Source organism: Jaculus jaculus, chromosome 1 (genome assembly GCF_020740685.1).
Source record: "Jaculus jaculus isolate mJacJac1 chromosome 1, mJacJac1.mat.Y.cur, whole genome shotgun sequence".
In the NCBI taxonomy this organism is placed as follows: Eukaryota; Metazoa; Chordata; class Mammalia; order Rodentia; family Dipodidae; genus Jaculus; species Jaculus jaculus.
In genome coordinates this window covers 46,157,676-46,180,738 of record NC_059102.1, presented here as the reverse complement: position 1 = coordinate 46,180,738, position 23,063 = coordinate 46,157,676, and the positions used below count along the sequence as shown (strand labels likewise).

Below are 23,063 nucleotides of genomic sequence, written 5' to 3'. Positions count from 1 at the left end.
GCACAGGGTCGTCAGCGCCTGTCACAGCGCCAGCGTCGCACTCCAGCCAGCGTTCTCGAGCAGCCGCAGAGGAGGACGCGCCGGCACCGAACACAGCACATCTCCTTGCAGCCGACGCTGCTTTATACTCTCGGAAAACCAGGAAAAGATGAGGAAGCCAACATGCCCATGACGGTATATTCTGAGGGCACACCTGCTTCCTCCAAGGGCCGCTGTCGGCTACAGATGGGGAAGTGACCCCGAGGGACAGAACCCCGCGACAAGCCCGCCGTTCTTAAGCACGAAACCCGAGACCTGCGCTCCAGCGAGCCCAAGGACACACCTCTCGCCGCCACGAGGAGTCCGCGGCACAGCTAGCCGCTCGCCGCCACGCCGCCCTCCAGCCCGCCGCTCCCTATTGGTCGCGCGCGGCGCCGAGTCCCGCCCCCAGGTTTGAAAACTTCAGCCGGAAGCTGGCGCCCGCCGCGTTCCCAGAGCGCTCCGGAAGCTCCGCCCACTCCCAGCGTCCCGTGCGGCGTTCCGGCCGCCATTGTTTGAATTTGAAAACGAAGACGCCTGCGTTCTGCTGTCGGGTCCGGAGCCGGGCCATGTTGCAGGTGAGGAGCTGACGGGTCCTTGCGACGGCGCCGTTTTCTGTCGGGGTTGGGGACGCCCCTAAGCCAGGAACTGGGAGGGAGGGAGCAGCCGTACCTGGATAGCCGAGCGACGCCAGGCAGTTGATTTTAAACTCTCTCGCTCAGTTGCGTCCTCTGCTAAGGAGATGCACTCTAGATCCCAAGGCGCTCATAACCTTCAGGTCAGAAGACCGCCTTTATGTCTCGTGAAGACCCGTGAAGGGTGAGGTGGTCGCGGCCACTGCCGGCTCGCTGTTCGCAGGACCGTTTGCCGCCGTTCACGTTTGTATCTCGGTGCTGGTTTCTGCGGCCGAGGACCCGGCTGCACACACCTAGCTCCCTGAGAGCTTCGCTGAGCAGCTTGTTGGGCAGGTGACAAGGTCTCTTTCTGGGCGGATCCCAGGGTGGCGTCAGCCTTGCTGGCCCTGAGTGGCCAAACTCTGCTTATGCATCAAACGGAGGAGTTCCCTATTTCACTTGGGTGCCTTAGTTGTCTTAGGAGTGTCGTTCTTTTGGGTTAATGACCCATCTTTTGAAGAATTAAACAAAAGTGGGTGCATGCCAACTATTCTCCAGCCAGTAAGCCCTAATTTATGAATCACAGAGTCAGATGTTTTAGACTCTTATCAAAAAGCACAGGAGGGGGCTGGAGAGATGGCTTAGCGGTTAAGTGCTTGCCTGTGAAGCCTAAGGACCCTGGTTCGAGGCTCGGTTCCCCAGGTCCCACGTTAGCCAGATGCACAAGGGGCGCACGCGTCTGGAGTTCGTTTGCAGAGGCTGGAAGCCCTGGCGCGCCCATTCTCTCTCTCTCCCTCTATCTGTCTTTCTCTCTGTGTCTGCCGCTCTCAAATAAATAAATAAATAAATAAAAAATTAAAAAAAAAAAGCACAGGAGGGCCGGGCGTGGTGGCGCACGCCTTTAATCCCAGCACTCGGGAGGCAGAGGTAGGAGGATTGCCATGAGTTCAAGGCCACCCCGAGACTACAGAGTTCATTCCAGGTCAGCCTGGACCAGAGTGAGACCCTACCTCGAAAAACCCAAAAAAAAAAAAAAACAAAACAGGAGGCTTTTTTTCCCTCCCCCCACTGTGGTAGAGTCCTACCAAATATATGTTTTTTAGTTAGGTTACCCTTAAGTTTACCTTTTAGTGATTTATCGTTTAATCCAGTTATAGTTTAGTGATACGTTATTTCATATTCAGTTTAAGATCTGTGATGTGTCAAGTACTGATCTATTTATTTTAATTTAATTATTTATTTTCGAGTAATGAAAATAACACAGGGTCATAGCTTACTGCTTAATTTCTTTGGTATTTGATTTCTGAGATATAAGTCAGTGAACATTTTGTATTTTATTTTATTTTTTTTAAATTTTTTGTTTATTTTTATTTATTTGCTAGTGACAGAGAGAGAAAGAGGCAGATAGGGAGAGATGAGAGAGAATGGGCGTGCCAGGGCCTCCGGCCACTGCAAACGAACTCCAGACGCTTGCACCCTCTTGTGCATCTGGCTAACGTGGGACCTGGGGAATCAAGCCTTGAACCGGGATTCTTAGGCTTCACAGGCAAGCGCTTAACCGCTAAGCCATCTCTCCAGCCCCTGTATTTTATTTTTTAGAAGTGTTTATGAGAGAGACAGTGAGAGAGGCAGATAGAGAATGGCATGTCAGGGCCTCCAAGCCACTGCAAATGAACTCCAGACCCGTATGCCACTTTGTGCATCTGGCTTTATGTGGGTATTGGGGGAATTGAACCTGGCTACTTAGACTTTGCAGGCAAGCTCCTTACATCCTAAGCCATCTCTCCAGCGCTTCCTTTTTTTTTTTTTTTTTCCTGAGGTAGGGTCTTACTCTACCTGGGCGGACTTGGGACTCACTCTGTAGTCCTAGACTGGCCTCCAGCTCACAGTAATCCTCTTACCTCTGTCTCCTTGTGCCCCACCACACCAGCTATATTGTCTTTCTTTACTGATTGCCTTTGGTCATATGAATAGTAGTAGGCTATATACAATACTATTAAATTCAGAATCTGTAAATATACTTTAGTCTCCTTTCTTTCTTTTTTCTTTTTCCTTTTTTTTCTTTTTTTTTAGTTGACTTGGAACTCACTCTAGTTTCAGGTTGGTCACAAACTCCTCATGGTCTTCCTATCTTTTCTGACTGCTGGGATTAAAGTTGTGCACCACCATGCCTAGAAGCTTAGTCTTTTCTTTTCCATAGGCCGTTGTGGTATAATTAAGCAGTCTAATGCTTTGCTTCTCTGAAGTCTAGTTGTCGAGGGTGGGAGTAAGTAGTTGGCTGGACTGTAGATTCTATTGATTCTTAAATATTTTTACTTATTTATTTGCAAGGAGAGAGAGAAAGGGAGAGAGAATGGGCACACCAGGGCCTCCAACTGCTGCAAATGAACTCCAGATGCATGTGCCATTTTGTGCATTGGGCTTTACTTGGGTACTGTGGAATTGAATCAGGGTCATTAGGCTTTGAAGGCATGTGCCTTAACCACTGAGCCATCTCTCCAGCCCTTTTGATGTTTTTTTTTTTTTTTTTTTTTGAGACTGGAGCTTCAGCCAATCTGGCCTTAAACTCCCTATATAGCTGAGAATGGTCCAAAGCTTCTAGTCCTCCTGCATCTACCTTCTGAGTGCTGGGATTATAGGTGCTTATATCACCATACCCAGTTCATATGGTGCTGGGGATCAAACCCAGGACTTTGTGCAGGCTAGAAATATGTTGTACCAACTGAGTTATATTTCAGGGCTCAGTCCCCTGAAATGTAGAGTTTACCCTGGGGACTTCCATGCTGACTTACTAGGTGACTAAAGAAGCTACTTCTCTTATTGCAGAATGGAATCTAATTTGAATCAAGATGGAGTGCCTAGACCATCTTACGTTTTTAGTGCTGATCCAGTTGCAAGGCCTTCAGAAATAAATTTTGATGGCATTAAGCTTGATCTCTCTCATGAATTTTCCTTAGTTGCTTCAAACCCAGAGGTAAGTGCAGTATAAGAGAAGCATTACGTTGACTAGCATGATTGAAGGGAAATACGTACACATCATTGAAACTAGGTTTAAGACAAACTTGTATCTCAGTAACTTTTCAATGGGACCCTGGGTCTAAAGAAATATGTAACACTTTTGTTGAAAATAACAGGTCCAATCTTAAATGTATCCATGCCCTAATCTGGTAGCTACCTGGAAAAAAAAAATAAGTGAAAAACATTCAAAATTTCATTCTTTGTTACACTAAAGTGTATGTGTGTGACTTGTTTAATTTTGATATCTGCTTTACTGTGGTGTTTTGGAACTGAACCTTTATTATTTCCAAGTTATGTGGATCTTTCTGGCTGTACTAAACTAACTAAAAGATTCAAATAAATCTCAAGATGAGGTGGTTGTCTGTGAGTTTCTTTTTCAAATTTGTTTGACTGTTTAGTATACTTTATCTTCCTATGTGAATTTGAAAATTGACAAATTACTGAATTTTTTCATAAAAACTTTCTGGGGAATAACAAAACTTGATTAGCTTTGCATTCAGTCTGTGTATCACTTTTGAAAAACATCCAGTTACCAGTATGGAGTCCACCAAACAAGATGAATGTAATTTGGTCCCCTTTAATTTCTCTCAGCAATATTCTAAAGATTTTAGTGTATGTATCTTTACATCCTTCTAAAAATTTGTGTGTGTATATATGTGTATGTGTGTATTTTTTTTTTTTTTTTATGGTGGTGTCTCACTCTAGCCCAGGCTGACCTACAACTCAACTATTCTCCAACTCATCTCTATTCCCAGTGTTCCTCCTACCTCAGCCTTCTGAGTGCTGGGATTGAAAAAATATTTTCTATTTTTTTGGATTTTCGAGGTAGGGTCTCTGGTCCAGGCTGACCTGGAATTAACCATGTGGTCTCAGGGTGGTCTTGAACTCACAGTGATCCTCCTACCTCTGCCTCCTGTGTGCTGGGTTTAAAGGTGTGCACCACCACTCCTGGCTTGAAAATATTTTCCTTCATTGATTCATTCAGTTATTTAGAGAAAGTATGAGTGCACCAGGGCCTCTTGCCACTGGAAACAAATTTTAGAGCTATTTTCCATGTTGTGCATTTGGGTTTATGTGGGTACTGGGGAATCAAACATAGGCTGACGGGCTTTGCAAGCATGCTCCTTTAACTGCTGAGCTATTTCCCAGCCTGAAATCTTTTTATTTTATTTTTAATTATTTTTTTTATTTTTTTTTAAATTTTTTTGTTTATTTATTTGAGAGCGACAGACAGAGAGAGAAAGAGGCAGAGAGAGAGAGAGAGAGAGAATGGGCGTGCCAGGGCATCCAGCCACTGCAAACGAACTCCAGATGCGTGCGCCCCTTTGTGCATCTGGCTAACGTGGGTCCTGGGGAACCGAACCTCGAACCTGGGTCCTTAGGCTTCACAGGCAAGCACTTAACCGCTAAGCCATCTCTCCAGCCCTAATTTAATTATTTTTAATGATCTTTTAATTTAACTTTTTATTTATTGGGGGGGAATGGGTGTGTCAGGGCTTTTAGCCACTGGGAATGAACTCCAGACACATGTACCACCTTGTGCATATGGCTTACATGGGTCCTGGGGAATTGAACCTGGGTCCTTTGGCTTTGCAGGCACGTGCCTTAACTATTAAGTCATCTCTCCAGCCCTTATTTTTGTTTTTTATGATTTATTGCTTGTTTGTGAGAATTTTTGAGACTTGTGCATAGTGTTGTTTTTAAAAATCAATTTTTGGGAGCTGGAGAGATGGCTCTGTGGTTATAGGTGCGTACTTGCAAACCCTGTCTGCCTTGGTTCAGTTTCTCAGTACACACATAAAGCCATATGTACCAAGATGGCAAAATCATCTGGAGTTCATTTGCAGTGGCAAACAACCCTAGTGCACCTGTTTTTTCTCTTTCTCTGTTTGCACATAAGCAGAAATATTTTAAAAAATTACTTTTAGGGCTGGAGAGATGGCTTAGCGGTTAAGCGCTTGCCTATGAAGCCTAAGGACCCCGGTTCGAAGCTCGGTTCCCCAGGTCCCACGTTAGCCAGATGCACAAGGGGGTGCACGCGTCTGGAGTTCGTTTGCAGAGGCTGGAAGCCCTGGCGCGCCCATTCTCTCTCTCCCTCTATCTGTCTTTCTCTCTGTGTCTGTTGCTCTCAAATAAATCAATAAAAATTAAAAAAAAATTACTTTTAAAAATGAGAAAAAGGTAAGCTCATTTTTTTTTTCCTGAAGAAAAGCAAGAGTCACAGAGTTAAAAACAATCTCAGAATGCATGATGGAATCTAGCATTTGGATTATTTTGATTGGTTTTGCACAACTACGCCCATCCTTTTTTTTTTTTTTTGGTTTTTCGAGGGTAGAATCTGCCTCTAGCCCAGGCTAACATGCCTGTCTTTTTTTTTTTTTTTTAATTTTTATTAACATTTTCCATGATTATAAAAAAATATCCCACAGTAATTTCCCGCCCCCCACTTTTCCCTTTGAAATTCCATTCTCCATCATATTACCTCTCCATCTCAATCATTGTACTTATATATATACAATATCAACCTATTAAGTACCCTCCTCCCTTCCTTTCTCTTTCCTTTATATCTCCTTTTTAACTTACTGGCCTCTGCTACTAAGTATTTTCCTTCTCACACAGAAGCCCAATCATCTGTAGCTAGGATCCACATCTGAGGGAGAACATGTGGCACTTGGCTTTCTGGGCTTGGGTTACCTCACTTAGTATAATCCTTTCCAGATCCATCCATTTTTCTGCAAATTCCATAACTTCATTTTTCTTTACCGCTGAGTAGAACTTCATTGTATAAATGTGCCACATCTTCATTATCCATTCATCTGTTGAGGGACATCTAGACTGGTTCCATTTCCCAGCTATTATAAATTGAGCAGCAATAAACATGGTTGAGCACGTACTTCTAAGGAAAGGAGATGAGTCCTTTGGATATATGCCTAGGAGTGCGATAGCTGGGTCATATGGTAGATCAATCATTAGCTGTTTTAGGAACCTCCACACTGATTTCCACAATGGCTGGACCAGATTGCATTCCCACCAGCAGTATAGAAGGGTTATGCCTGTCTTTTTTGATTGGTTTATTTTCATTGCTGTTAAATTAGTCTAGAATTCTATTTTCTAATGATCCAAAGTATGGATAATTATATTATTTATAAAGATTACTCTTTGGAGAGCAAGTTTTAATAAACTTGACAGAAATATAGGAGGTAGAAGAGATTGAGTCTTTTGCGATTTATATGTTTGTGTGCATATATGATATATTTGATTTTTGTTGTTGTGTTTTTTGTTTTATATTTTTCTTTGGAGGTGGGGTCTTCACTTTAGTCCAGGCTGACCTGAATCTCACTCTAGTTCTATGCTGGCCTGGAACTCAGAGTGATCCTCCTATCTGTGCCTCCCAAATGCTGGGATTACAGGTGTTCACCCCTATACCTAGCAAATCTTTCTTTTACTATATAAAATAAAGTGAGTGTAGTGGTGCAGAACTGTAATCCCAGTACTTGGGAGGCTGAGGTAATCTGAGGAGCTATCTCAAGAACAAAGCTAAAAAAAAGTTTCCTTATTTTAGAGAGAGGAGAGTGTGGGTATGCCAGTGCCTTTTGCTGCTGCAAACAAACTTGTGACACGAGTCACATTGTGCATCTGGCTTTATGTGGATACTAAGGAATTGACCCAGGGCTAACAGGCTTTGCAGTCAAGCATCTTTAACCATTGGAGCAATCTTCCCAACCCCATATTCTGTATTTTAAAAACAGCTGTTTTTCTCCTTTAGGCAAACAGTTTGGGATCTAAAGATTATCTTCAAGTTTGTCTTCGGATAAGACCATTCACACAGTCAGAAAAAGAACATGCATCTGAGGTTTGTGTTGAATTTAATTAGGTTTTAATATTTTGCTTTCATTAAATCGGCAACATCTCATTGTTCTTGTTTATTGTGGTTGTTTTCTAGGGCTGTGTGCATGTCCTGGATTCACAGACCGTCGTGCTAAAAGATCCTCAGAGTGTACTTGGCCGGTTAAGTGAGAAAAGCTCTGGGCAGATGGCACAGAAATTCAGCTTTTCTAAAGTAAGTACCCTGGAAAATGTGTGGGGGTGGGGATGGGAAGAGGGGGCATGTAGGGGATTGAATATAGGGCCTGGCACATGTCAAGCATGTGCTCTACCCTTGAGGTACATTGAAGCTTCTCCCCTCCTGTTTTTGAGCAAAGTGAGACTTGGCTTAGACTAAGGTATTATAAAACAAAGTGTATGTTTTGTGCTTGTGGTTACTTTAGTCCCTTGATGCTGGTGTTTTTTTTTCTAAGGCTAAGACGACTCATATTTCAGGTCTGTAAATACATAATTGGAAGTGAGTAAATCACCATATTGTTCTTTTTTATTTAAAGAAATACTCTTTTAAAAATATTTTTAGTTGTAGAGAGAGAGAGAGAGAGAATTGGCACACCAGCACCATAGCCACTGAAATTGAACTCCAGATGCTTGTGCTACTTAGTGGGTATGTGTGACTTTGCATCTGCCTCACCTCTGCATCTGGCTAACGTGGGATCTAGAGAGTAGAACATGGATCCTTACACTTCTCAGGCAAGTGCCTTAACCACTAAGCCATCTCTCTAGCCTGTGAAATACTCTTTTTAAAATTCATGAAATTTTCTCTCTCTCTACCTACCTATTCCTGTTTCTCTTTCTACCTGCCTATTTCTGTATCTCTCTCTCTCTCAAATAAATAAGTAAATATAAAATAAAAAATTGGTCTGGCTGGGCGTGGTGGCGCATGCCTTTAATCCTAGCACTTGGGAGGCAGAGGTAGGAGGATCTCCGAGAGTTCGAGGCCACCCTGAGACTACATAGTGAATTCCAGGTCAGCCTGAGCCAGAGACCCTACCTCGAAAAACCAAAAAAAAAAATAAATAAATAAAAATTGGTCTGGAGAGATGGCTTTGCAGTTTAGCGCTTGCCTGAAAAGCCAAAGGAGCCAAATTTGACTCCCCAGGACTCATGTAAGCCACGTGCACAAGGGGGCACATGCATCTAGAGTTTGTATGCTCTGGCTGGAGGCCCTGGTATGCCTATTCTTTCTCCATCCTTCTACCTGCCTATTTCTGTATCTCTCTAAATAAATAAATAAATAAAACTCATGAAAGAGTTGGGTGTGGTGGTGCATGCCTTTTATCCTAGCATTTGAGAGGCTAAGGTAGGAGGATTGCTCTGAGTTTGGGGCCGGCCTGAGTCTGCATAGTAAATTCTGTCAGCTTGGGCTAGAGCAAGACCCTACCTTGAAAAACAAACAAAAATTCTAAAACTCATGAAAAATTAGTTGGTTGCAAAGAGGAGGTTTCTATTTTGAAAACTTACTTGATAATAGTTAACTGTTCTTTTTATAGTGTAGTTATAATACTTTTTAAAAGAATATATCTATTAAAATCAATGTTTAAAAGTTTTGAAACATGAGAGAGTAGAACCATTGTGATTATTCCCTTGAACTTTTTGAATAAACTTGCCTTAAATACCTTTTCTTAGGTCTTTGGACCAGAAACTTCACAGAAAGAATTCTTCCAGGGCTGCATTATGCAACCAGTAAAAGACCTCTTGAAAGGACAGAGTCGGCTAATCTTTACTTACGGGCTGACCAACTCAGGAAAAACATACACATTTCAAGGTAAATATTGTTCATTTTGGCTAGAGAAGAAAAAGAAGCAATAGCTTTCATAATTGCATGTAGATGTATTTGCACCACCTGGCACATGGTTTTTCATTATAAAAGTTAAATATTTTATATATTTATTTGAGAGAAAGAGTGAGAGAAAAAAAGGAGGCAGATAGAGAATGAACATGTCAGGGCCTCTAACCATTGCAAACAAACTCTAATCCATCTCTCCAGCCCTGCTTTTTTCTTTTTCTTTTTTTTTAAATTAGTGTCTTGAATTGGCATACCAAGTATACCAAGTACTGGAGAGAGATCTTAGCAGGTAAGTCACTTGCCTGCAAAGCCTAACAACCTGGGTTTCATTCTCCGACACCCACATAAAGCTAGATGCACAAAGTAATGCATACATCTGGACTTCGTTTGCAGTGGCTAGAGTCCCTGGTGTGTCCATTCTTTCTGACTCTCTTCTCTACCTCTCTGTTTGCAAATAAATAAAAATATAAATTCAATGAATTAGCAGACCAAGTTTTGCTTTCATTGATGGCATTTTTATGACTGTGTATTATATTTGTTTTATTCATTCCTGCTCCATTCACATGTGCATCCTTGTGCCTCCCTCTTGCTGGATGCCTTTCTACCCCCAGTAGTCTTCTCTTCTGCTTTTGGGTCACATGTATTCCATAATACTGTCTTCTCTTCCCTCTCTCCTATGATTTCTCCCCTCTAATGATTCCCTTTCTACTTCATGATACACACACACACACACACGTATACATACATACATACACAAACACATGTAAATATAGATTGAGATTCTGCTTATAAGAGGATATAGAAAATATTGGGCATTTTGTGTTCAGCTTATTTAACTTAACATAATGAACGTCCAGTTTCATTCACTTTCCTGAAAAATGCCATCAGTTCATTTTTCCTTATGAAAAAATTTGTGTGTATGTACCACTCTTTTTTTTTTTTTCTGGGTTTTGAGGTAGGTAACTCAGGCTGACCTGGAATTCACTATGTCGTCTCAGGGTAGCCTTGAATTCACCGTGATCCTCCTACCTCTGCCTCCCAAGTGCTGAGTGCTGCGATTAAAGGCATGCACCACCACCACACCCAGCTTAACATTTTCTTTCATCTATCTCTTCATGCACGTGTAGGCAGGTTCCACTTTTTAGCTGTTGTAAATAGTGCAGCATAATTCTGGATGTGCATGTATCTCTATGGTATGACACGCACATACACTTAGGAGTGGGTCATAATGGTAGTTTTAAAAATTTTATTTTAGTTATTTGCGAACAGACATAGAGTGACTGAGAATGGGTGCACCAGGGACTCTTGCCATTGCAAACAAACTCTAGATGATACACAACTTTATGTACTGGGTTTAGGTAGGCACTGGCTAATTGAGCCTGGACCAGTAGGCTTTACAAATAAGTCCCTTTAACCACTGAGCCATCTCCTCAGCCACACTGACTTTCATAGTAGATGTATCAGTTTATGCTCCCCCAAGCAGTATATAATGATCATTTTATTTATTTGTTATCTTATAAAATTTTTTTCTCTTGAGCCGGGTATGGTGGTGCACGCCTTTAATCCCAGCACTCGGGAGGCAGAGGTAGGAGGATTGCCATGAGTTCGAGGCCACCTGAGACTACATAATGAATTCCAGGTCAGCCTAGGTAGAGTGAGACACAACCTCAAACCCCCCCCCCTGCAAAAAAAAAAATTATTTTCTCCTGAGACAGCTGGCTTCTCTATTACTATCTAGTTGAGGAGACCTTGAATTTCTGATTCCCCTGCCTCCACCTCCTTTGTATTTGGGTAGTTTGAACCGCCATGCCTGTGGTCATTTCTTTTTTTTTTTTTTAATTTATTTATTTATTTGAGAGCGACAGACACAGAGAGAAAGACAGATAGAGGGAGAGAGAGAGAATGGGCGCCCAGGGCTTACAGCCTCTGCAAACGAACTCCAGACGCGTGCGCCCCCTTGTGCATCTGGCTAACATGGGACCTGGGGAATCGAGCCTCGAACCGGGGTTCTTAGGCTTCACAGGCAAGCGCTTAACCGCTAAGCCATCTCTCCAGCCCTCATTTGTTTTCTTTTTTTTTCATTTTTTTTTTGTTCATTTTTTTAATTTATTTATTTGAGAGTGACAGACATAGAGAGAAAGACAGATGGAGGGAGAGAGAATGGGCGCGCCAGGGCCTCCAGCCACTGCAAACGAACTCCAGACGCGTGCGCCCTCTTGTGCATCTGGCTAACGTGGGACCTGGGGAACCGAGCCTCGAACCGAGGTCCTTATGCTTCACAGGCAAGCGCTTAACCGCTAAGCCATCTCTCCAGCCCTCATTTGTTTTCTTGATGTTAGTCATTCTCATTGGGATGAGGTGGAATGTTTTAATTTGCATTTTCCTGATTGCTGAAGGTGCTGAGCACTTTTTAAGATTTATTAGCCTGTTTTTTTTTTCTTTGTTCCTTTGAGAATTGTTCAGCTCACTAGCCCGTTTATTGATTTTATGAGATGTTTTGGTATTTAACTTTTTAGTTCTTAATGTATATGAAATATACATTGATCCTTTCTTGGATATATATATGTAGGTGGCAGTAGTTTTTTTTTTTCCCCCATTCATTAGTCTCTTTTCTCTGTGATGATTAATTTTCTGTGCATGGGCTTTTAAAAAAAATTATTTATTTTTTTATTGCAAGCAAACAGGGTGAGAAAGAGAGAAAAGAGAGAGAGGTATGCCAAAGCCTCCTTCCACTCCAAATGAACTCTAGATACATGCACCACTTTGTGCATCTGTGGTACTGGGAATTGAACCTGGACCTTGCCACATAGTGCCTTAACTACTGAGTCATCTCTCCATTTGTGAGCTTTTTTATGTAATTTCACTTACAGTTCTTGGGATTACTTTAGCCTATGCTGTTAGAGTACTTTTCAACAGTTTTTCTTAGTTGGGCTTGGTGGTATACATCTTTAATGCTACCACCTGGGAAGGTAAGGTAACAGGATCACTAAGTTTGAGGCCAGCCTGGGCTACAGAGCAAATTCCAGGTCATCCTGGTCTAGAGTGAGACCTTGCCTCAAAACGACAGTAACAAAAAGTTGTTTTTTCCTGATGTGGTACATGCCTTTAATTTCAGCACTGTAGAGGCAGAGGTAGGAGGATTGCCAGAAGTTGGAGGCAGGCCTGGGGGATACAGAGTGAATTACAGGTTAGGTTGGGCTAGAGTAAGACTCTACCTCAAAAAACAAACAAAAAATAATAAAGACAACAAATTGTTCTTGTCAGTGCCTATTTATGTATATATTAAGGTTTAATATCAATATTACTAATAATATTAAGGCTTAATGTGAATGTAAAATTTCAGGTTTTCCATCAGAATATAATTGAAATTTTATCAGTGTAGTGGTGTCTAAAATGATAGAAAACCAAATAATTCCTCAGTTTCTTGTACTTTTACTTGTTTACTCTTGCTTGTTGGTAGTATAAAAGCAATTGTATTATTCCAGAAATCTTCACTCTTTACTACTGTTTTATAGGCACAGAAGAGAACGTTGGCATTTTGCCTAGAACTTTGAATGTGCTATTTGATAGTCTTCAGGAAAGGCTGTATACCAGGATGAACCTCAAACCTTATAGGTGCAGGGAATACTTGCGGTTATCATCAGACCAAGAGAAAGAAGAAAGTGCTAGCAAAAGTGCATTACTTCGACAAACTAAAGAGGTACGGGAGTTTTTTAAGATATAAAATATATAAATCATGAATTTTTATTTTGTGGTCATGGTAATATTTTCTTTTTGAAAAACAGACTTGAAAGAGCAAGTAAGAATGACTAGATGAGGGTTGGGTAATGGGCCAGTGATGGGCTACTTGCCACATGAATTTGAAGACCTGAGTTCAGATCCCCAGAACCCTCAGGCTCCTGAATTCTGGCATTACAAGTAAAGGCCCCTACACCTGGCTCTGGGCGATGTTTACTAGTTCTTGGATAGTTGTTTGAGCAGTTGTCTCACTCAGTCTTAATTCATGTTTAACTATAAATGAAATGATTTGTGCGTAATTGAGGCTGGGGACTTTTAAAGTCCTTATCTTTTCTTGAAGTAGGGTCTCACTGTAGCCCAGGCTGACCTGGGCTAGACTCAGGGTGGCCTCGAACTCTTGGAGATCCTGCTACCTCTACCTCCCGAGTGCTGGGATTAACCTTGTGTGCCATCACACTCGGCTCCAAACTCCTTGTCTTTTCATCTTTTGCTATATACCCAATAAATTAATTAGGATGCAGAAGAAAATATACTGATGTTTGTTACAGCGTTATTTTTACTGGCAAAATTGCAAATAACCAGCAAATGCTTAATAACAAAGGAAAATTCAGTCATTTTATATATTCTAAATAGCCATCAAATGTTTATATGCAGTTTTTGTTTTTTGCTCATTTTTATTTATTTATTTGAGAGTGACAGAGAGAGAAATAGGCAGAGAGAGAGAGAGAGAGAGAGAGAGAGAGAGAGAGAGAGAGAGAGAGAGGGAGAGAGAGAGAATGGGCACGCCAGGGCTTCCAGCCACTGCAAATGAACTCCAGACACATGTGCCCCCTTGTGCATCTGGCTAATGTGGGACCTGGGGAACCGAGCCTTGAACCGGGGTCCTTAGGCTTCACAGGCAAGCGCTTAACTGCTAAGCCATCTCTCCAGCCCAGTATGCAGTTTTCAATTACAAAAGGAAAAGGTAGCCAAGCATGGTGGCGCACACCTTTAATCGCAGTATTTGGGATATAGCAGTAGGAGGATCACCATGAGTTGGAGGCCACCCTGAGACTACAGAGTGAATTCCAGGTCACCCTGGGCTAGATAGAGTGGGACCCTACCTCAAAAAACAACAACAAGACAAAAAAAGAAAGTAAAAGATAACAGTATAAAATAGATGCTGGAAAAGGGGGAGAACATATTTAAGTATTTATAATACTTATCTCTAGCTGGATATATAATAAATCTTGGCATTCTTGTTTAATATGTTAGCATTCCAAATTTCAATTTTCTTATTATAAGATATTAACTAAGAAAAAAATTAAACAGGAATCATTGAACTGAGTAGTTGACAGACTGAATTGTTTGGTGGGTTCATTATTAAATAAGTTTACTATTTAATCTTACTGAAAAATGTTTTCTAACTTTTAAGTGTTTTTTCTTTTTAGATTACTATACATAATGACAGTTATGATACTCTTTGTGGTAAGGTTTCCTTTCTTGATTTATTCATCATATGAAATATATTTGAAAGTTTAATTTTCAAATCATGCTATTGATTTAATTTCTCTAAAATTTGTACCTCCAAATGTTACGTAACTAAATGAATTGCCAGTTGTCTGTAAAATTTCATTTGTATTAAACATCACAGTTATAATTTTCCCTGGTTATAATTTTAATATTGAATTTACAAATTATTTTTTTCCTTTTTTCTTTGCTCTAATTTTTGTTTTTGTGTTTTGGTTTTTCGAGATAGGGTCTCACTCTAGCCCAGGTTGACCTGGAATTCACTTTGTATTCTCATGGTGGCCTTGGACTTACGGTGATCCTCCTATCTCTGCCTCTTAAGTGCTGGGATTAAAGGTGTGCGCCACCATGCCCGGCTGCTTTAATTTTTATTTGGTTTATTATCTCCAAAAAAGAGTAAAGTGAGATTAAAACAAATCAAGCTTTGGGTACTGTAAATATTTGTTCTTTGCGATGTTTAACACAGATGGTCAAAGTATTAAGAATACTTGATATTTCAAGTTTGAAGTCATCGTTTGTCTCATTTTTAGTCGTGCTTAATTTTGTGCTCATTTTTTCTTTTCTTTTTTTAATAGGAAGTTTAACCAACTCTTTGACTATCCCAGAGTTTGAAGAATCCATTAAAAATAGTGAACAAGCTAACGTCAGTATGGATAATATAAAATTTTCTGTATGGATTTCTTTTTTTGAGATTTACAATGAATGTGTTTATGACTTGCTTGTTCCGGTATCATCTAAATTCCAAAAGAGAAAGATGCTACGCCTTTCCCAAGATGTAAAGGGCTATTCTTTTATTAAAGGTATGCTAATGAATATTTTTGTTTTGTTGTACCAAGATTCAATTCTTAGATTTGTTATAACTATCGGAAAACACTGTATTTCAAAACTTGACTCACCTTGTGCCAGTGTGTGTGCTTGCATGTGTGATTGTGTTTGTGGTGGTACATTACAAGTATGTGCACACTTCTTTAGGAATACCTTTCACCTTCCTTTTTTTTTTTATTTTTTGGGTTTTTCAAGCTAAGGTCTTTCTCTAGCCCAGGCTGACCTGGAATTCAGTATGTTGTCTCCAGTTGGCCTCGAACTCATGGCGATCCTTGTAGCTCATGATTGAATAATAAACTATAATCTCCAGTGGCTCATAGCTAGGAAATTGTAAGATTCATCTGTATTCTGTTTTTTCCCCTTTCTTTTTAAAGACCTGCTTTATTCTTTTTTTTTTTTTTTTTTTTTTCCTGGTTTTGGGGATTGAAACTAGGCTCACATATGCCAAGTCCTCTACACTGAGCTATGGTCCCACTAATATACCTGTTATTTCCCTTGGACAAATTGTATGGAAGGACATTTATTTTGTGTATTTGTATAACTGACCCCCTTTTTTACATCTCTTATGGACTCAGTTGATTCCCATTAGGATGTGTGATTAGCAGGAAGATGTTGTCATATATCTTTAGGATAACACATTGGAAAAAATATATATCAACATGAATTCTCATTCTATAAGCTGATATGTACCTGTCTTTTAAAAAGATCTGCAGTGGATTCAAGTATCTGATTCCAAAGAAGCATATCGACTTTTAAAGCTAGGAGTAAAACACCAGAGTGTGGCCTTCACAAAGCTCAACAACGCCTCCAGTAGAAGGTAAGTGGGGAAGCCCAGGGAGTGATCATGAAACACTCGCGCTGTTCTGTGCAAACACAAATGCACCTGCAGCTCATTTCAAACAAATCATTCGTTTATTTGATTATTAGAGAAAGAGAAAGCATGGGCATGCCAAGCCTCTTGTCACTGCTTTTGCACATCTGGCCTTATGAAAGTACTGGGGAATTGATTCCTGGGCTGGCAGGTTTTGCAAGCAAATGCCTTTAACCAGTGAGCCATGTCCTAGTGAGCCATCAGCCTAGTGCAACTAATTTTAGATTGAAGTGCTCAGTAGGTTCTCTGATTACATGAATTTGTAACCATAAAATCGTCTATAAAGTTGGACTTTATGACACACAACTTGAATATCAGTACTCAGGAGAATCGCTGGGTTTTGAGGCCAGCCTAGGGCAACATAGTGAGGTTTAGGTCAACCTAGGCTACAGTGAGACCCTGCCTTGAAAAAACCAAAGACAAAACATTGCTTCTATACTATACTAGGCATACCGTACCATCACTATTTCTTGTCTTGATGTTAGGTTCACTGATTTGCAGGCTGCCTGAAGTATTTTCATTTTTCCTTTATGTGGATGTCCTGACTCATTTTCATAGTTGCTTGGAATGAGTCTCTGTGTTTAATCCCATGGACACTGTAGATAAACTGAGTCAGGCATAATTTCAAGTGATTAAGAAAGGATATTTTGCATGAGAGGGATTTGATACCAAAGACTAATAAGCTGCAGTAGTGAGATGTGTAACACTCATTTTCTTAAGCTTTAAAACCCTTTTCTCGGGCTGGAGAGATGGCTTAGCGGTTCAGCGCTTGCCTGTGAAGCCTAAGGACCCCGGTTTGAGGCTCAATTCCCCAGGACCCACGTTAGCCAGATGCACAAGGGGGCGCACATGTCTGGAGTTCGTTTGCAGTGGCTGGAGGCCCTGGCGCGCCCATTCTCTCTCTATCTGTCTCTTTCTCTCTCTCTGTTGCTTTCAAAAAAATAAATGAAATAAACAAAAAAAATTAAAGAAAAACAAAACAAAACCTTTTCTCCAGTCTGAGTTGAGCCTGGGATGATATTTGATCAACATCAGCCTTTATAGGACAAATTTTTTTTTTAGGTATATATTTGAAGTATATTAGCTGTACACAATAGAATTTTCACTAATAATATTATCTTGGCAAGAAAATGCTGTCATTTTCTTCATGGTACTGGAAATTGACCCTACGGTCTCACATATGCTAGGTACTCTACCAGTGAGCTACATCCATCACCAGCCATCTGTTTACATTTTATTTTATTTACTTACTTATTCATTCATTTATTGAGACAGAATCTCATGTAGTACAGATTGGCCTTAAACTCTTTATAGCCAATTATGACCTTGAACTTCTCATCTTCCTGCTTCCATGTCTTGAGTCCTGGAATTATAGACATGTGCCACCATGTTTGGTTTTTATGCTAAGTTAGGGATCAAAGCTAGTGCTTAGTGCATGCTAGGCAAGCACACAGTAAGCTGAGCTGTGTCCCTACCCCCACTTTTCAGACTTTTTAGTCAGGGTCTCACTAGTTGCACATGCTGGCCCTGAACTCACTATAGCCTACACTGGCCTGAACCTGTGATCCTCCTACCTTAGCCTCCCTAGTAGCTGAAAGGTGAGTCTGTAGTATAAATGATTTCATTAATGTAAGTTGGAATGTCAGGAATTGAAGGCTCGAGGGATTTGGGCCTAGGCAAATGATAGATGATTTTACATAGTTGGGTATATAGGTGACAGGAGTACTGGCTTAACATAACCGGCAGGTAGTTTCAGAATGCAGCATGATGGACTGCAGTTTGTGCTAGACTGTATGACTGTAGGCAGAGGTCCATTTATGTGCTTGTCTCCTACTTAGAATGCAGAAGTTGAAAATGGAATGTTAGGGGGCTGGGGAGATGGCTTAGCGGTTAAGTGCTTGCCTGTGAAGGCTAAGGATCCTGGTTTGAGGCTTTATTTCCCAGGACCCACGTTAGCCAGATGCACGCGTCTAGAGTTCGTTTGCAGCAGCTGGAGGCCCTGGCAAGCCCATTCTCTCTCTCTCTCTCTCTCAAATAAATAAACAAACAAAAAGGGATGTTATGGCTAGTGAGATGTCTTTGCAGTTAAGGCATTTGTCTGCAAAACAAAAGGATCCTGGTTCAACTCTCCAGGACCCAGGTAAGCCAGATGCACAAGTGGGCGCATGCGTCTTGAAGTTCGTTTGCAGTGACTGGAGGCCCTGGTATGCTCATTCTCCCCCCCACTCTCTGCCTCTTTCTCTCTCTCAAATAAATAAATAAATAAAATATATTTTTTAAAAAAAGAAAAAAATGGAATGCTAATTCTTAATCTTTGTGTATTTCTTTTAGCCACAGCATATTCACTATTAGAATTTTACAGATTGAAGATTCTGAAGTGCCTCAGGTCATTCGAGTCAGTGAGTAAGTTGAACGTTCCTTAGATTGTACTTATTTTAAAATGGCTTGAAGAACTTTATATGTATATACATACATATATATATATATATATATATATATATATATGCACCTAGATATACACATATATGTGCATATATACATATGTGTATATCTATATATGTATGTACATATAACATTATTACATTATATATATTATATATACACATATATAATTTTTTTTCGTTGATTTAGATTGTCTTTGTGTGATCTTGCTGGTTCAGAACGAAGCATGAAGACACAAAATGAAGGTGAAAGGTTGAGAGAGACTGGGAATATCAACACCTCTTTATTGACTTTGGGAAAGTGTATAAATGTTTTGAAGAATAGTGAAAAGTTAAAGTAAGTGGTATTAGCATAATAAATAGTAAAGTCTTTAAATTTTCAACATTGCTATTTAAGAAAGTAGTTCTATGTTATAGTAGTAGTACTTGTGTAATGACTGTATTGATTATGGTTAAAGTACTTAGAAGTCCAAATTTAAAGAAATGATAGTTAAAATGTTAAATGCCAGTATTATCAAATAAATGCAGTACTTTTCACAGCAGGTGTATATTGATAAATACTTTAGAAAATGAGTCTTTTATGATTTTGGTTTGGAATTTAAAACCACTTTATTCTTAAGTAATATATCGTGTGTATTTTTATTCTATTTATTTATTTGATTTTTTATTTTATTTTTAAATTTTTAAATTTTTATTAACATTTTCCATGATTCTATTTATTTATTAAATATATTTTATTTATTTATTTGAGACAGAGAAAGGGAGGGAGAGGGAGAATACATGCTCTGCCTAGAGTCAATCCTTTGGCTTTGCAGACAAATGCCTTAACTGCTAAGCTGTCTCTCCAGCCCTATTGTGTGTACTTTTAAAAAATATGTTTATTTATTGGAGAGAGAGGGAATGAGAATGGGTACTCTGAAGCCTCTTGGAGCTGCAGATGAAGTCCATGTGCATATACATGCATCACTTTGTGCATTTGGTTTTACATAGGTACTAGGGAATTGAACCTGGGTTGGTAAGCTTTACAAGCAAGTGCCTTTAACTTTGGAGCCATCTCCCCAGCTCTATTATGTGTATTCCTGTAGATATGCTAGATTTTTCACATTAGTATTTTAAGCTGATGAAATAATTTAAGTTTCTAGTTAAGGTATTTTATGAATTGTAACACATAATTGCTAAACACTAGGCAATACAACCTAATTAAATGTGATTTTAAGAAAAGTTTTTTTTTTTTAAATTTTTTTAAGTAGGGTTTCACTGTAGCCCTGGCTGACCTGGAGTTCACTCTGTAGTCTCTGGATGGCCTCAAACTCACAGTGATCCTCCTACCTTTGCCTCCCGAGTGCTAGGATTAAAGGTGTGCTCCACCACGCCTGGCTTAAAAAACATTTTGCCTAGTAGGTTATTGTTAGCATTATTTTTTCTTTACTTTTTATTGAACTTGTTAATGTTACAGGGGTCTCATTATTTTTAGCAACAGTAGTTAAAGTAGAGAAGGATTATTACAGTTAGAACTAAAAAATTATTAACCTAAAGTTTATCAGTAATAGCTGTGTGTTACTCATGATTCTCTAGAGGAGCAGACCTCATAGAATGACTATGTGTTACAAATAGGATTTATGAGATTAGTTTTCTGATTTGGGTTAGGTAGTTCAGCATTGTCTGTCTGTAGGTGGGGGGATCTGAGAACACAGCACTGCTCAGTACAGGGTGCTGGGTATTTCAATAGTCCCAGTTTGGGGCTGAAGGCCTGGATGATTCTTGGAGTGCTGCTGGTCTTTTGTCCCTGTTGTGAGGCTGAATAAGCTGACTTCCAGTGTCCACAAAGGATGGCATCAGCGTAGATGTTGTCTGTCAAGTAGCAAGGGCAGCTAAACACAAAGGCACTGCTTTTTCCTGGATCCTCTTTATGTAGTCTGCTATAAGAATGGCTGCCTACTCTGTAGAAGGAAGGTCTTTTTTCCCTGTCATTCTTTTCCTGTGGATTTCCTTATAGATTTGCCTTAGGAGGTAGGTTTCTTGATTTCCTGATTAGATCATGTTGACAAGAGAAACTTAACTGTTAGTTGCATTAATTTTTTTTTTTTTTTTTTTTCTTTTTCGAGGTAGGGTCTCACTCTAGCCCAGGCTGACGTGGAATTCACTATGGAATGTCAGGGTGGCCTCGAACTCACGGCGATCCTCCTACCTCTGCCCCTCAAGTGCTGGAATTAAAGGCGTGCACCACCACGCCCGCCCTGCATTAATTTTTTTTTAATGAAATTTTATTAGTAACTGTTAGTACTAGGGATTGAATCCAGGGCTTGGCATATGTTAGGCAAGTGCTCTACCATTGAGTAATTTTACTAACCCTGTTTGAAGTCTTATTTTAATTTATGATTTCAAAAATTTTTCCATAGGTTTCAACAGCATGTGCCTTTCCGGGAAAGTAAACTGACACACTATTTTCAAAGTTTTTTTAATGGTAAAGGGAAAATATGTATGATTGTCAATATCAGTCAGTGTTGTTTTGCCTATGACGAAACACTTAATGTATTGAAGTTCTCGGCCATCGCTCAAAGGGTAAATATATTTGGATTTCTGCAGAATTTATTAAACTATCTCAGAATATTAACAATTTTCCTTGATAGATTGTTTTTCTTCTTGCTTAAGACCAAGTCTCATTCTGTGTCCCAGGCTGGCCTGGAGCTTGCATACGTGACCCTGCCTTTGCCTTCAGAGTGCTGGAATTACAGTTCTGCCACCACCCTTGAAATAAATACTTTGTACATACTACTTAGGCTTAGGAAATATTTGAGTATGAAATGTAAATATTTGATCAGTAGGAAGATATGGCAAAAAAAAATTGAAAGTTGTCCCTGACAGGATTAAAATAACCTTTAAGTGTTTTATCATAAACATAGATAACAGATTAAGTATTTTTGGAATGAATTGTTTATTCTTTCATTCATCAGGTTCATTTAATGTTGGGTAATCAGAAAGCCCACTACTTAAGAACTTAACCTAGGAAGGCAGTTTCACCTGTTTTTTTGTTTTTTTGGTTTTTGGAGGTAGAGTCTCACTCTAGCCCAGGCTGACCTGTAATTCACTCTGTAGTCTCAGGATGGCCTCAAACTCACGGTGATCCTCCTACCTCTGCCTCCCAAGTGCTGAGATTAAAGGCATGCACCACCATGCCTTGCTCTCCTGTATTTTCATTAAGAAGTAGTTTTTTTCTTAAAGATACTAAATACTTTATACTTTTTTTTGCAGTAGGGTTTCACTTTACCCTAGGCTAACCTGGAACTCACTTTGTAGCTCTAGGCTGGCTTCAGAGTAACAGTAATCCTCCTGCCTCAGCCTCCTGAGTGTTTGGATCACACCTGGCTACTTTTTGTGTATTTCTTTCCATTACTTTAACTTTTAAATTGTCATTTGCCTAAATTTATAAAATTATTTTTAGAGTAAGTTCTTGACTTTTTTGTTTTAAATATCACACTGGAAATTTTAACAGGTTTATGTTCCTGATATTTTAAATTCTTCTCAAGAGAAATCTTGTGGATCCATCAAATCTTCTCAAGATGTCCCATTAGACAATACTTTGGATAATAAAATATTAAATGTAAAAAGAACCACGATATCATGGGAAAATAGCCTAGAAGATCTGGCTGAAGTTGAAGATTTGGTTGAGGATTTAGAAAAAGATGCAGAAAAGCAAAATGTGGAAACTGAACTTACTGAAGAAGATCTGGATAAAACAGAAGAATACAAGGTTTCCAAAAGCCATGAGAACACAGTAAGTATTGCTCTTGTGTGTTTGGCTTATTTTTCTGAAATTAAAGTTCACAGTTAAGAATCATCTATCTATCATCTAATTTATTTGAGATTTTTATTGTTATTTTTAGTTTTTGTTTTTTTGCAGTAGGGTCTCACTCTGGTCCAGGCTGACCTGGAATTAACTCTGTAGTCTCAGGGTGGCCTTGAACTCATGGCGATCCTCCTACCTCTGCCTCCCAAGTACTGGGATTAAAGGCATGTGCCCCCATGCTGGCTGAGATTTTTGCTTTTTATTTGAGTTTTTTTATATTTCCCTAGCTGGACAAAACCTCCTGGGCTCAGATGATCTAACCACCTCAGCCACCCAAACATTGGAACTACAGCCTCACTCTTTTTCTCTCTCTTTCTTTCTTCCTATCTATTTGTTTATTTGCCAGCTGATCTGGAGGGAGGGAGAGAAACAGAGAGTGAGAGACAGAGACAGACTGGGCATGCCAGGGCCTACTGCCACTGCAAATGAACTACAGATGCATGTGCCATTTTGCATTTGACTTTACATGGTTACTGAGGAATTGAACACCAGCCATTAGGCTTTGTAAGTA

The 23,063-nt window shown here is 39.9% G+C and overlaps 1 protein-coding gene across 3 annotated transcripts in view; it reads left to right on the top strand.

The window, feature by feature from the left end:
* The first annotated feature begins 528 nt into the window (after positions 1–528).
* Kif20b (kinesin family member 20B) overlaps positions 529–23,063 on the top strand; it is an 84,658-nt gene continuing 62,123 nt past the window's right edge. For all 3 annotated transcript variants that reach the window (XM_045153626.1, XM_045153621.1, XM_045153613.1), the window contains exons 1-13: positions 529–596; positions 3,459–3,606; positions 7,417–7,503; positions 7,594–7,710; positions 9,162–9,300; positions 12,837–13,021; positions 14,490–14,526; positions 15,144–15,368; positions 16,099–16,210; positions 18,596–18,667; positions 18,896–19,042; positions 21,105–21,267; positions 22,199–22,480. In XM_045153626.1, the coding sequence (XP_045009561.1) occupies positions 3,460–3,606; positions 7,417–7,503; positions 7,594–7,710; positions 9,162–9,300; positions 12,837–13,021; positions 14,490–14,526; positions 15,144–15,368; positions 16,099–16,210; positions 18,596–18,667; positions 18,896–19,042; positions 21,105–21,267; positions 22,199–22,480 (1,713 nt within the window). In that variant the 5' untranslated portion in view covers positions 529–596; position 3,459. The remainder of the gene's footprint in view (positions 597–3,458; positions 3,607–7,416; positions 7,504–7,593; positions 7,711–9,161; positions 9,301–12,836; positions 13,022–14,489; positions 14,527–15,143; positions 15,369–16,098; positions 16,211–18,595; positions 18,668–18,895; positions 19,043–21,104; positions 21,268–22,198; positions 22,481–23,063) is intronic.